Source organism: Sphaerodactylus townsendi, linkage group LG03, assembly GCF_021028975.2.
Source record: "Sphaerodactylus townsendi isolate TG3544 linkage group LG03, MPM_Stown_v2.3, whole genome shotgun sequence".
NCBI classification, from domain to species: domain Eukaryota; kingdom Metazoa; phylum Chordata; class Lepidosauria; order Squamata; family Sphaerodactylidae; genus Sphaerodactylus; species Sphaerodactylus townsendi.
In genome coordinates this window covers 42,205,147-42,217,383 of record NC_059427.1, presented here as the reverse complement: position 1 = coordinate 42,217,383, position 12,237 = coordinate 42,205,147, and the positions used below count along the sequence as shown (strand labels likewise).

Sequence of the window (12,237 nt, the reverse complement as noted above, 5' to 3'; positions counted from 1 at the left end):
GGTCTCTCTTAGGCTTCTTGCCTAAGAATGAGGATGCTTCTTGCCGTTTAAGAGGACCTTTAAACCTGCTGCTTCAACATGCTAATGTTTGGCTAAGTGTGACAGAAAGCTGCACAACACATTTGAATTACAGAATAAAATATGGTTTCTCTAAAATTTGCAGTAAATTCTGGGAATGTTCCCTCTTTGAACTGTCACAAAACACACACACACACACACACACACACACACACACACACACACACACGGGACAAGGCAAGAGAGGGAACCCACAGCTTGCTTCCAATTACAAATTTGAAATATTAGTCTTTGCTATTGTAAAAGGGCAGAGAGACAGCACACTGCCCATGACACCCGCTAATAAATATGGTTGGTTTGAATAAAATGCTAGTGAAACCTCTCTACTTCTGCAGAACAAAAATAGTTTCTCCTTAACATGTAGCTCACCACATTTTTCACCAGCATCAAACTAAACAGAAACAACAATAGTCTACAACATAAATAACAGTGGAACTTCCCTTCCGAGATCTATCTGAAGTAACTTAGGTTAGGCTCTGGTGTGTCAGTGGAAACCTTTTGAGGTTAAGGTTGACTGTACTAATTTCTCAAGTGAAAGGCAGAGGGGAACAGACAATGCAAAGGAAAAGTCATTTTAAGCTGAACACTTTTGTTTATCTCAAAAGACAAAAACCACAAGCCTTCTTTCCAATAATCTAATCAGTTTCAAAAACATAACCAAATATAAGAGCCAATCAAACACAGGAGAAATAGCCTACATCCAATAACCTACACCAAGTGTCCTATCACAGATGTGAACAATACCCTAGTTCAATTACTGCTGTCGATGAAGACTATTACAGTATACATTCTGAATAACCTGCAAGGTGATATTTCAAAGATGCAATAGAATTTCTGAAAGAAACCATGTGATCATATCAGATATGATCAAATGACCATATAGATCTGTGACAGACAGCAGACTGTCCTGACCCTGAAGGAAAAATAAGCCACTCAGATGAGCCAATAGGAGTGTTGTTCCAGCATCCAATCACCTTTGAGAAAGGGGGTGAGAAGCTAGAGGGGACACAGAAGAAAGGAGAGTTGATTTCTGCTTTAGGGAGAGATCAGTGACAACTCAGGTCTGAGGAAAAAGAAAAGATGGGCTGACATGTAGCTCTGCCTGGTTGTATGGCAGAAAAATTAGCTCTATCTTTAGAAGAGAAGAGAGTGCTTGGTTGTTAGGCCTCTATCTGATGATGAGCAGACCTTGTACATTTCAGTCTGACTGGGGAAAGGGCAGGCGGGTGTGGGTGGAAATCTATGCGTGAGAAAGAATCCAATTTAGTGGCTAGTCAATAAAAGTCTGATTGTGCCTGAAAGCATTGTAGAAAAGTCTAACTACTCTCTAAAGTCATAACCAGGTGCCTCAGTCAGGTTTCTAGTGGAGACTTGTGCTGCTGGCTTATTTTTTTAAAACCGACCTGTAAATAAATAAATCTTCTCCGTTGTGTATCAATTGTGTACCAGTCTCAATTATCTCAATAATCTCCTTGTGCACCACAAAACTTACCTCAGAGCAGCAAACCCACTACCTATAGAGCACCCAGAAACTGAGGGGAAAGTTTCATGCTCGGAGCTGCTTTAGAAAATCTGATTAAGATAACCTCTTAGATCTTCTAAGATCAAATTACATTTGGCGTATTTCTTTACTGCAACTTGTGACTTGTGAAACCCCACTGTGGGGTTATTTCATACAGTGGTAATTTGACTTAATGTGTGCCTAAAGTATTCCATTCTCTAAAAAACAAATAATACTTTGCCCCTGGAAACTAAATAAGATATTTTCATCTAATTTGAGCAACTGAGTATAATGGATCCTATCTCCATACAGTGCAGTAGACTCAATTACCTTTATACTTAATTCTTTTTCACACATACACATAGGTTTGTAATAGAGGTATACTAATACTTCTCTTACCTGTATAATAGTGTTACCACCTTCTAGGAGGGCAATGGCTAGAAGAATGCTCTCATGAAAAACTCTATCACTGGTGGCATTCATGATGAGATCTATGACCAAATTGGATGCCCCTTCTTTATCCAAATGACACTGAACCTCTGCCAAGCTCATCTCTGCACGGCTTGCTGAACTGGAACCAGACCCTCCTCCTAGAAAAATTGTTAAATCATGAAAAAAATATGAACCTCGAGGTCTTCACTTAATTATTTTTATCAGGAAATGTAATTCACTCTGCTGTTATAAAGGAATAACGTTTATTTGTGAACATATTCCCATTTATTCACAGTTTTATTCCCTAATAAAGTGCCAGCACATGTCTGGGATGCCATAAAAAAGTATTACGTATCAGCAAAGCTTCACAATTTTCCATATAGTCAATGTACTCAGAAATTGGGGGGGAAAAAGCCAGGCTCACTTGCAAGTTTATATAGGTTTGTGGAAAGGCCATAGGAGTAGTTACTAGTCTACAATTTCCCAGCAGTGGAAACTATAACATTTGGGGGAACAACTTCCATAAAGAGATGGGGATATGAATTGATTCCAAAGACAGACAAAAAAACACCTCTGGGTGTCCAATAATGGAAGTCACAGTGGCTTATGAAAAAACTCAGCAAAGTGGACTGAATGACCACTATTTCATTTTATATATTTTCTACCTTTTCCCCCAATGGAGACCCAAAACGGCTTATATCATTCTCTTCTTGCCCATTTTATCCTGTGAGGTAGGTAAGGCTGGGACGGACCTTGGGGAACGTGATCATGGCTCACATCGCAAAACACATAATGAAAATCAGAGGTTTTCTTCAGGTAAAAGGTAAGTTGCAAGCCCCGGGGCAGGGGGGTCCTCAATTTAGAATGAGGGCATCAGGAAGGAAAATGGGGATTTAACTCATCATTGGGTGTGGTTTTCATCAAATCCACCTCCGCCCCATTCCTTTAAGGAAGAATTTCAAAAGGGTTAATAATAGCCAAGGGTGGTGACGGTTTCAATCAGCCTAATAGCTCATCTTTTATAGAATTAGACTTAGTAGTTTTTTATTGCAATAAAAATCCAACCTAAAGGAAGTGAGGAGTAACCCAGGGCAAGGTATGGTAAACAAGGGACAGAAGAGAAAAACAGGAAAAAGCTTCAACTAATTGACATATCCATTCACAATATTTTGGGAATGAATTGCTTCTATGAGTGACAAAGAAGTTGGAGGAACAAAAAATGCCTACTGAGAAAGCTGCTGAACCTGTGGAACATGCAGTCTGTTCTAGAGCAACAGAGCATTCAACAGGCTGTCATCATACAAATTATTAACTAGCACAGTGTATATCTTACCTCCTCCTCCAGCTTTACTAGGGCCTCCAGAAGATAGTGGGCCATTGCCAAAACTAGTGAGGCTCTCCCTTCTTCCTGTTGTGCGGATGTTGCCATAGTAACGGTTGACCAATACCTGCCTGAGTGCCTCACCCTTAATTCAAAGACATTAAAAAGGGTTAAATTCCATATATAATGAGCCAGCTAACTACACACCCAGAAACAGATAAAATTATTTTCAGTTTAGTGGAAAAAGCTCACCAGGAAAGAAGAACACTGGAGGTTCAAGTAACAAAACTCCAAAATGTTGCTAAAATGTTTTTGCCAGGTATAAGCTCCCACCACAAGCTTTGGGGAATATTGTGACTGAATGTATACAAGCCATACCAAACTAAGAGTAGTTCCTAGATCCAAGCTCTCTCCCTCCCATATGGAGAGGAAATAGAAGACAGAGGAAAAGATGCACAGTATAAAGTGGCTACTATAAATATTAATACTGTCCTCCCCTGAGGGGGATCAATGAGCTGCTCATCCTAAAAGGATCTGAACATTTATCATTCTGGAGAATATATGTTCATCCTCACCAGCCAGCCAATTTGAATATTGACCACCAACACTCAAACCAAGGAAATGCTTCAAGTACTCCCTAACTTTAACCATTTAAAGCTCTATATTCTCCAGATGCCCAAAATGTTTTTTACAGACCGTTTCAGCATCATCCCTTGTACTGAAGTCAAACTTTAAAACAAACTTTTAAAAAATAGAGATATCATGATCTAAAAGGACCATCTCTCTTAAGATTCCCCTTCCTAATGTATTTGGAATCGGTTTAATTAATGGTGCTGAGCTTGTTTCGCTGGGTTTGAAACTCCCAGTTCTAACACTTCTATCTTCTACAAGTCTAGGATGGATTCAAATGAAAAAAGCACAGCATTAAACTTGTGTTTCCTTTCTCAGACCAACTAGCTATGGGGAAGGGTAGCATATAAATTAAATAATAAATAAATAATCCCCACCGCCTTCCCCCTTCTGGTTCCATCACCCTTAGCTTCCTTAAGTTCTCCTTCTGCAAAGCTTTCAACCCAACCTTTTAGCATCCACCCTCCATAAGCTGAGCCTAAGCACGTGCTGTTCGCCTTGCTTCTTTTTGCTTCTGCATCCCCCCACCTGTGTCATTTCCCTTGTATCAAGTTTTAGATTGTACAATCCTCTAGCACAAGGATCTCTCTTCTGGTACTCTGTAAAAAGAGAAACTGAAAGCACAACTACAGCAGTACTCTTTTTCATTGAATGGAGGCTAAATTACTACCTCCCCATTCAGTTACAGGTGTGAGACAGTAGGCTTTTTATGGATGCCACAGGGTTTTCAGTCACCTGAATCTATCCACCTTCCGTCCCAGTGACAAAGGTGGACTAAGAAAAGGACTAAATAGAATAAGATAGAAAACGTATAAGATTTTGCTACGATCATCTGCAGGAGGGAAGGCAGCATGATGTCAACTGATCTTTTCAGATCTCAGAAGCGAAGCAAGGTTGGTACTTTGAAGGGAAACCACCAAGGAAGACTTTGCAGAGGAAGCAATGGCAAACCACCCCTGCTTCTCACTTGCCTGGAAAGCCCCTTGCCAGGATTGCCGTAAATTGGCTGCAACTTCAGCACTTTGTGCACATTCAGGATAATCTACACTTCGCAACAAAGAGCACCCTTTGAAAAGGAGGCTGAAGAGATGAACCATGGGGAACCATGGGCGGCATTCTCACTGTGAACTGTTAGGATGCTTGCACTGAAGTTACAAGGTGAGCAGCTGGTGCGTCGTAAATTGTTGGAAACACTTATGTGCGTCTCATCTCCAAAGGTATCATCAAATAAATGTCACAGAAATCTCTGTACCAACTAAATTCATTGGGAGTTCGTCAAGCAGACCCTTTTGATATTAAAAAGAAAGTCATCTGGATCCTACCTACTATCTTCTTGGAGAAAAAGATTATGTAGTCCTACACCAGCCAAAACCTGCAGCATATGGCTCTTATCAAAGATTGTTCATGTAAACATAAATTAGCTATGTTTTTGCTACTGTACAAAAATTTGAATGATAATCTTGGTCTTGAATGATCATCTATGGCCCTATGTGTGAGAGACAAACATAGTAACTCTGTTCCAGAATTCTGCTCCTAACGATCAAGAGGTCCTCAGGAGCTGCGTGGTAACTAAAAATGGAGGGTTGTAATGTGAGGGAAGAAGTGACAGAAATCCCACTTTCCTGTCCTCCTTTCACTGGTAAACAGGTACGTGGTGGCGAACCTTTGGCACTCCAGATGTTATGGACTACAATTCCCATCAGCCCCTGCCAGCATGACCAATTGGCCATGCTGGCAGGGTCTGATGGGAATTGTAGTCCATGACAACTGGAGTGCCAAAGGTTCGCCACCACTGCATGGCACCACAGGATCCACCCTGTGCAGCAGAAAACTTCCAAATAGTTCTGTTAACTAGATTGTGCTTCTAAAGATGTGATAACACAAAAGGGGCTTTTAGGGGACAAGTCCCGCCCTGCTCAAAGGATGCTAGAAAAAAGAACAGCAAAACATGAATGAGATACCAAACTAAGATAGGATAATGGCAGTACAAGCCAGACAAAGAGCACGGGTCTTTCCAGATGCAAGTCATTTGGAAGGAAATGAACACCACCCGTCAGCTACCATAGTTGACATCAATCCTGATGCTTATAGGACTGACATTAAAATATCTGCCTGACGAGTTAGACATATTTCAAATGAGACTGCCTTCCCATCTTTTAGAAGAAAAAAACCTTGTTACTTGCTGACAGTAAAGGAAAGTCACAGTTGTACATTTTTGATTTCTACAACATTTACTCTTGGTTGCTGCCGCTACCAATTATTGAGTTATCAACGAAACAGCCACCTTGATGCTCATTCCATATAAAATGAAGGTATGCCTGTTTATAATAATTAAGACTGGGCACCTGTGCTAGTTCCCAGTTATAAATCTAGAATAATGATATCATTAAACACCAAGCATTATAGCAACACTGGACATTATTGCCAGAGCACAATTCATTACACGTATTCTCCTGCACACTGCTGAATTGGTTGGGAAACAGTTTCCCAGTCTGACAATATTAAAATAAATTTGGAGCAGGGGGCTAAGGGTGCTGGTCTGGTGAAGAGACTGCTGCAAGAAAGATGATATAATCAAAGATCCATACACTGTACCATCAAATACTTCATTCCACAGCTTTTGAAAATGTAATTTATTGCCCTAATGGATGTCCATAGGATATTAGTTCACAGTGGCATATATGAAATCAATTAGGGTCTTCCAGCTGACAGATAACAAGCTGTTTAAACACCACATATACAGATCCTAACAATAAGCACACCCAAATGCCTCCCACGTAATCTTCACTCCATGGTATTTTTCTTTGAAAAGTTAAAAGTGATAAATCTAGCATTTCCACAAGCTACCTTGTTTATTTTCAGCAAGCTGGTAAAAAAAACCAAAGAAAAGGAAGAGAGGATGCACCAGTGTACTTAAAGAATCCAGCATGTTAAACCACAAGACCACCACTGAATATACATACCCTTTTACGATCTTCAAGCTTCCTCTGTATTTGACTTGGATCAAGTTCCTGGTGAGTATGCAGAAATTCTGTTTTAAAGTCTGATACTAATGAAGCACTAAATAGATGTTGCATCTGTTGACTAGCTAGTTGTCATAATGAATCTAATACTTGAGAGCAACAACGGTGAAATTGTACTAATAAGCCATCTCATTAATCAATGCTTAAAATTCTTCCAGTTTGGCTAAAACATGTCAAAGTGAACGGTAATGTCAAACCATACAAAGCATCTCTTTTTGCCTTTTTTTTTACACAGAGAATACAAAAAGTCACCATCTATTGTTACACTGACAATAATAAAGGAAACAGAAGTGCTACCAGCGACACCCATGCATATACACATACACATGTACACACACATATGTACATATGGTTGAAAGTGCCATTACTGCAGACACAATTCACTCTTTTCCAAATCTAATTTTCAAAATATGGGAATGTTTGAGAAGGAAAACAGATACACTTCACTTTTCCTTGAAATGAAATCAAGATTTTCAGTGTTTTTTCTAAGCAAGAGCAAACATTAAAAAGTTGAACTATAACCCTTTTAATGCCTCAAGAGCTTTCTGAGGGAGGGAGAAACATTTGGGGGGGAAATGGTTTCTTTTGATTTTTGAGGGCTTTTTTCAATTTTTTTCTATGGAAGATTTTGCAAGTACAGAAAAATTATTGTATGAAAAAAATTCTCCTTTAGAATGAGAAAAATGCTTTTAAAGACAGGGGGGGCAAACTGTACACCCACACAGCTCTTAAATCCATAATGCATTTCTGCACCTAGAAGGAAACTGGATCTTCATGAGGAGAGCATGCTGCTGGATACCTTCTTGACAGGACTTGTGGTTGACCTTTTAATCTTTCCCCACACCACTGGGACACATTTGGCCACAGATGGGGCAAAAAAAGTAGATTATTGGCCTACCTTGCAGGAGAGAGAAAAAGATCAGAAAGTGAGAATCTGCACCAAAGACACAGACCAAAAGCTTCACTGAAAACTTAGCTGTCTCTAACCAGACAACAAAAATTAAGATACATGCGCCAAGGCATCATAGGATGCATCAGCTTGCAGTTTTCACTCAAGTACTGGATATATTTACATTCTTGTTTGAGCAAAACTGAGGCATTTATAACTGTTAAATTACATAAATATGTCAAATATTGTAATTTTATATGTTGTTACAATGCATTCTATGCTACTAAGGCAGTGAAATCAATTTATGTTTGATAGGGCAGTATGTATTATATATATATATACTCCAAGGGGAGATAAAAATATATATATTTTTATCCACGAAACAAAAAAACCAGTTTTATTTAATTTAAATTAGATTTTGTATTTAAATCAGATTTTTTAAATTAAATTCTTTTTGAGAAAAATCTACCTAAAGATAGTTTTCTGTTTAAAATAAATTATAGTGCACAGATTATTAAGGATTCGTTTTCAATTATGCAGCATGGTGTTATATATTCTTGTAATATTTACATTATTTTGGTAAATGAATTCCATTAATCCATGCACAATGACATGATCTTCTAGAGGTTTCTGTCAGATTATTTTGGGCAGTTTTTCTGTCTAAAAAATATTATTACAGATGCTTGGCTTTGCATTTCTCAAAACTGTGAATTTGTGTCTGCAGATATAACACGCCTCTTCTTCACAGCAAAAATATTATAAAAACCCATACAGAGTTTTTAAAAAATACTGTAATCTCATTGTTCCTTTGCAAATTTATGTACATGGAATCAACCCTTTATTTCTTAAGCTTCGAGAAGTTCAGTGAATAGAAGACTGGAGTGGAATAGATCTGCATAAGGAGCTAAATATGAAGGGGGAGGGGCAAGAAGTCAAAAAAAGAAAGTGAAACCTTTTGAGCAGATTACTCCAAAAGTCTTGGGATCTTTTGTGTGTACAGCATGAGGTTTATCATATTATTCTCTGCCTAGAGAAAATGTATAATAGCAGCAGGCAGTAAAAAAAAAACCCAGTTTGGAGTCTTTATGTAGAAAACCATGATTTAAATCCTGTCTTACTGACTAGTGATTTAAATTACATAGCTGAAGAGCTTCTTTGGCTCTCTGGCCGCTTTGATTTAATTTGCAGCTAGTTGTGGGGGCACTAGAGCTGCCAGCTTCCTGGTGAGGCCTGGAGATCTCCTGCTAGTACAACTATCTCCAGGCAAAGGCAATCATTTGCCCTCAAGAAAACCGCAGTTTCAGAGGGTGGACTCTATGGGCTTACACCTGTTGAGGTCCCTCCTTTCCCCAAACCCTGCCCACCCCGGGGTTCATTCTGAAATCTCTAGGTATTTCTCAACCCAGAGCTGGCAACCATAGGAGCCACCACCATGTATTCTGGAGACCAGTATATCATGGAATTTGATGTGGCCAAGATACACAAGATTTTGGAACCTATGACATTGCCCACATAACTGGACTAATGCAGCCTCCCTCCCAAAACAAAAATTGCAGATTGATGTGGCTCTATAGTAAAAATCCCCTCCTCTCTCTCTCTCTCTCTCTCTCTCACGCGCACACACACACATCACTCCACAAAGTTTTGCAATATCTGAACTGCAAAACATTGAAATGCACTATTCTGCTACATGGAAGACGAAGGCATGTCCCAAAATAAATACACAATAAGAGGATAACAATGACAAATGTGTTCCCTTCAAGGGGTTTATCACAAGTGGTATAAAATTAAATAATTTAAAAATCAGACACATAGCTGAAGGGCCACCCGGTCCAGAAAAAGATTAATTTGCAGGATACTGTTAGTTTAACTGGGGCAATACTGTATGTAGGCTTTGGAAATATTAGACAGGATACATTTTTTTTAAAGCTGCATAATTTCCCCCCAATCCTTTGTTGGCTGAGCCAGGTTAAATTTGCTCCCTTTGAGCCACCATCTGAGCACTGGAACAAACAAGAAGACTACGGCTAAACTATAAAGACCCAAGTGGACTTTCAGCCACCCAAACGTAGACACACACACTTGATATTCAACCACTGCTACTTCAAAAATCACCAATATTTGTCTTTGCCAAATATAGGTGAGTGACACACCTGCACCGAGCAATCCGTTTCTGTTGGCTGTGCCAGCTATTTAAAGCAAAATTTAAAAAGAAAATGTATTAGTCATGAATCTTTCTTCTGAAATCATGATCAACATCTTAAGGAATGTCAAAAAGGTAAAAAAACAAAAACACAGAGTTGGCCTGACTTTAGTATATGGTTTTCCATATATTAAGAAAAGCCTTTTCCAAAACTAAACCCTTGCTAAAATATACATATTCTACTACCGCCTTCTGCATACTTTGCTTTGGTTTTCGCAGTCCCAGTTGTGTGTACACTGGCATTTCAAAGACGGTTAGTTAAATATGTGGTTTACTTTTGATACTTGAATTCCACGGATGTATTAACATTTCTAATCCAAAACAACAGAAGAAAAAACATTCCAAGACTTACATGCATAGCAATTTTAGCTTTATATTTACTTTTCTAACCTTGCTTTCCACTTTCACAATATACAGATTTCCACAATGCTTGTCATTAGAAGCAAGACAGAATATTCACCGCACTGAATATACAATTCCAGACCACAACTTAAGAACATATTCAAACAGATTACACAAAATCAATTGTAGACAAAAATATCCAACATAAACCAAGTCTTCATACACAGCAGAAGACTGAGAAAAACAGAATGGTTAACGTGGAACTAGTTGTCTCAGACTTACCAAGAATCAAGCTAACATATGTAATATAATAATGGTGACTAGACTGGAGAATCTATCAAAATGCAAAGACTATTGTCTGTGGCTGAGGAACCACTACCTTGCAACAACCCCATTTCTTAAAATAAAGGAGACAGTGGGGTTTACTCGGCTGCCAATCAGCATCCATTTGCCTAACTACTAATTCCATGGTGTTTACTTACATTTTCAGATATCAGAACAGAAACAACTGTGGGTGTTTTTCTGACTTCTAAGGCATCCTTTAAAGTTCATTTTGAAAAGTCTCTGCTTATGCAGTAAATGTAAACAACGTAAAAAAAATTCAGAGTTTCCTGAAGTCCAGGACTTATTAAACTTAAAAATATGCGGCCCACATTCCAAAAGATCTCCACTACACTCAGATCCCAGCAAGGAGGGCATGAGTAGTCACACTGCCTCCAATATTGGGAAATCTTCCACATTCACAACAGACTGCACCGCAATGAAGGGATACACTTTATGACACAAAATTACATGTACTTGTTCATATTTCAGCCCCATAATATTCTCATCATCAGATATATACTTGAGGGGTCACAAACATTTTCACCACTTTTAATGAAAAATATCTCAAGCAACTCCTTCTGCCTTGGCAGATTTCCAAGTTTACCAGAAAGGGGACTGGGAAGAGCTCTGGAAATGAAGCTGTAAGCAAAGTAACATAAAGAAACTAACCAATGAAATAAAAGCTTTCTTAAAAGAAAGAAGCAACCTGTTGGAGAGCTTTTCAAAATCTTTTCCTGGATCCAGTTTAGAGGCAGAAGGATCAGTAGCAGGTATATCCTGAATAGGTGGAGATGCAGCCAAAAAACAAAGTCATACTTCTGAAGGAAGGCTGATTACTAAAGAATGCATGAAGCAACTGAACAGTTTTGGGATTATAAAGGGGAAGAGTTTGATAATTTTTCATCTTTTGCTAAAAAAAGTCCTATTGCTAATTTGTTATACTGTTCTTAAATCAAGAGGATTTCTGTTAAATACTTCCCAGATTTATCAGAGCTGCTGAAATACTTTTGGAACATAAAATTGTATTGATAAATCAAGCGGCTTCTTTTTTGAAGAATGGTTTTAAAGAATAACAATGTAGATTTAACATTTCAACTTACATAATTGAAGATTAATATGAAAGAATAGGAGTAGCAGGAAAGGGTTTAATTACATTTTCACTGGCATAAGCATCAGGACAACTGACGCATTTCTCAACAAGTACATAATTCCAGCAATCGCTCTAGTTATTAGTCTAGTCAGACTATACATCAGCTTAACCCATTTGCCTTGACAACATTACAGCATGCTCGACAAAGCAGGAGAGTCCTCTGTTGCTATGAAGTAACATAATTCTCTTGTACAATGTTGCAGTGCTGCCCTTCCTGATGTTCTTCTAAACATTTGGAAGCAACTGAGCAACTAACAGCTCTCACAAGATTTGAAGGATGCTTGACAGTCACATGCTAATTAAGAAGTAGTTTCTTTTTCAACCACAAGGAAAAGACAGGGAAA

General features: G+C 38.6%; 1 protein-coding gene across 4 annotated transcripts in view; it reads right to left on the bottom strand.

Moving 5' to 3' along the window:
• The window catches only part of ITPR1 (inositol 1,4,5-trisphosphate receptor type 1), a 149,165-nt gene that overhangs the window by 83,729 nt on the left and 53,199 nt on the right, over window positions 1–12,237 (bottom strand). For 2 of the 4 annotated variants that reach the window (XM_048488193.1, XM_048488196.1), the window contains 4 exons: window positions 10,028–10,063; window positions 6,926–6,973; window positions 3,345–3,477; window positions 1,979–2,169 (listed from right to left, as the gene is read on the bottom strand). The exons of 1 other annotated variant lie outside the window; for it this stretch is intronic. In XM_048488193.1, coding sequence (XP_048344150.1) covers window positions 1,979–2,169; window positions 3,345–3,477; window positions 6,926–6,973; window positions 10,028–10,063 — 408 coding nt within the window. The remainder of the gene's footprint in view (window positions 1–1,978; window positions 2,170–3,344; window positions 3,478–6,925; window positions 6,974–10,027; window positions 10,064–12,237) is intronic. One more of the 4 variants, XM_048488192.1, reaches the window with a different exon arrangement.